At 35.1% G+C, this 1703-nt stretch overlaps 1 protein-coding gene across 1 annotated transcript; it reads left to right on the top strand.

Annotated features, from left to right (window-relative positions):
* Positions 1–241: 241 nt before the first annotated feature.
* LOC145680553 (52 kDa repressor of the inhibitor of the protein kinase-like) lies at positions 242–865 on the top strand. The gene has a single exon (XM_081751187.1). The coding sequence runs from the start codon at positions 242–244 to the stop codon at positions 863–865; it is 624 nt and encodes a 207-aa protein (XP_081607313.1).
* The last annotated feature ends 838 nt before the right edge of the window (positions 866–1703 follow it).

The following is a 1703-nucleotide window of genomic DNA, read 5'->3' as shown; positions in this document are numbered from 1 at the left end:
AAAGGCATATCACATGAGGGCAATGTCTTACTCTCTACTGTTAGCAAGGGTTCTTTTCTGGTATCACTCTTGGTGTGTGAAGAGTTACTTGGTTTCATAGTAAACTTATCGACATACTTACAGAATCCAGAACATGATCTGAGTTCTGCTATCTTATGTGTCCGATATTATTGCTCAATTTAGAATTTTGCGAAGCAATGCGGAACATAGGTTTCACGAAATATTTGTGAAAGCTAGTATGATGACGAAAGAACTTTTTGATGAAGAGATTAAAATCCCACGAACTTGTTTTCAGCAAGTAAATCGAGACAATCACCCGGCAAGCACTCCAGAAGAATTCTATCGTAGAGCTATTTTTATTCCATGCTTAGATGATTTAGTGACCCAACTAGAAAATAGATTTCAAGAAACTGCTGAACTGATTGCTGCTTTTGAAATTCTTCTGCCTCGCAAACTGGCGAAAGAAAGAGCAGAAATCTTGAAAGAGCTTGAACCCTATTTGCAAAATTGTGTTTCTTCGTCAGTTCTGGAAAATGAATATCAACTTTGGTGTTTGAAGTGGTCTTCAATACCACTACAGTTAAGACCGAAAACAGCTGTAGAAGCATTTGTTTCGTGTGAGATAGCATTTTATCCCAACATTCACATGTTGAAAGTGCTCGCATCTCTACCTGTGTCGACAGCTGCAGTTGAACGATCTCTTTCTACAATGAAGAGGGTAAAGTCTTTTGTTCGGAACAGAATGGGAGATGAAAGATTGTCGGGCCTTGCATTGATGTCAATACATTGGGACATTAATTTATCACCGATTGAAGTCGTAGATGTGATGAGTCGGCAATCACGTCGCATTAACATGGTTCTTTGAACAATTCTATGTGTGTGTTTTTTTTATTAGTGTGGTTCGATACGTGTAAATTATGTAGATATTAAGGAATTGCTGCTTGATGTGTATATAGTGAAACAGCGTGTGTTGTGTCTATTTAATAAAACAAATGTGAAACTGTGGGTGGGACATGTATTTTACAACCACTAGTTTGATATGAAGACTGAAAAGAAGTATGTGGATATTATCTGGAACTTTCTGGAATAAAATTACCAAATGAGGTAAGTACATAAAATTATTTTAGTAATTTGCTTTGTTAAGAAACTAAGCACTACTATATTCTAGAGACAATTTGTGACATTTTTAATTAAAACATAAGTTGCATACAGTTAGTCAATAAAAGATGTTTCTCCTGTGTTTATTCGTGCAAATTACGTTATTTCAAAATTTACCGTTTTTCTGTGCCACCCTGTATTATCAATGACAGCGATGGGGCTCACACATGTCTCAGTTAGTTTCAAATCACTGGCTGGTCACATTAGGACCACGTAATAGATTATTATTATTATTATTATTCTAAAGTGAACTCTATGAACCTTTAAAGCTGTAGCCTGCCATAAAAAAATTAAATATTCTATACAGGGATCAATATAAACTTCGACGTGACCCCCCCCCCCCCTTCAAAACAAAATTCTGCGTACGTGCTTGCTAGAAAACTCTAAGGAACCTCCTAATACTCTGACAACGAGAATCTTATATTAAACAAGGTAAATAATAAAACTAAAAGTTCATGTGTATTTAAATTCTACAATGCTGTGTCCATTAAATATCTTAATTGAGTAAATAAATGCTAAATGTGATGTTATTTCTAAGTATATTA

The sequence above is a fragment of the Thermobia domestica genome, chromosome 1 (genome assembly GCF_964235325.1).
Source record: "Thermobia domestica chromosome 1, izTheDome1.hap1.1, whole genome shotgun sequence".
In the NCBI taxonomy this organism is placed as follows: domain Eukaryota; kingdom Metazoa; phylum Arthropoda; class Insecta; order Zygentoma; family Lepismatidae; genus Thermobia; species Thermobia domestica.
This window is presented reverse-complemented; position numbering and strand designations above follow the sequence as displayed.

Coding starts and splice junctions, on each gene's coding strand:
- LOC145680553 (XM_081751187.1), top strand. CDS start 242: ATGACGAAAGAACTTTTTGATGAAGAGATTAAAATCCCACGAACTTGT.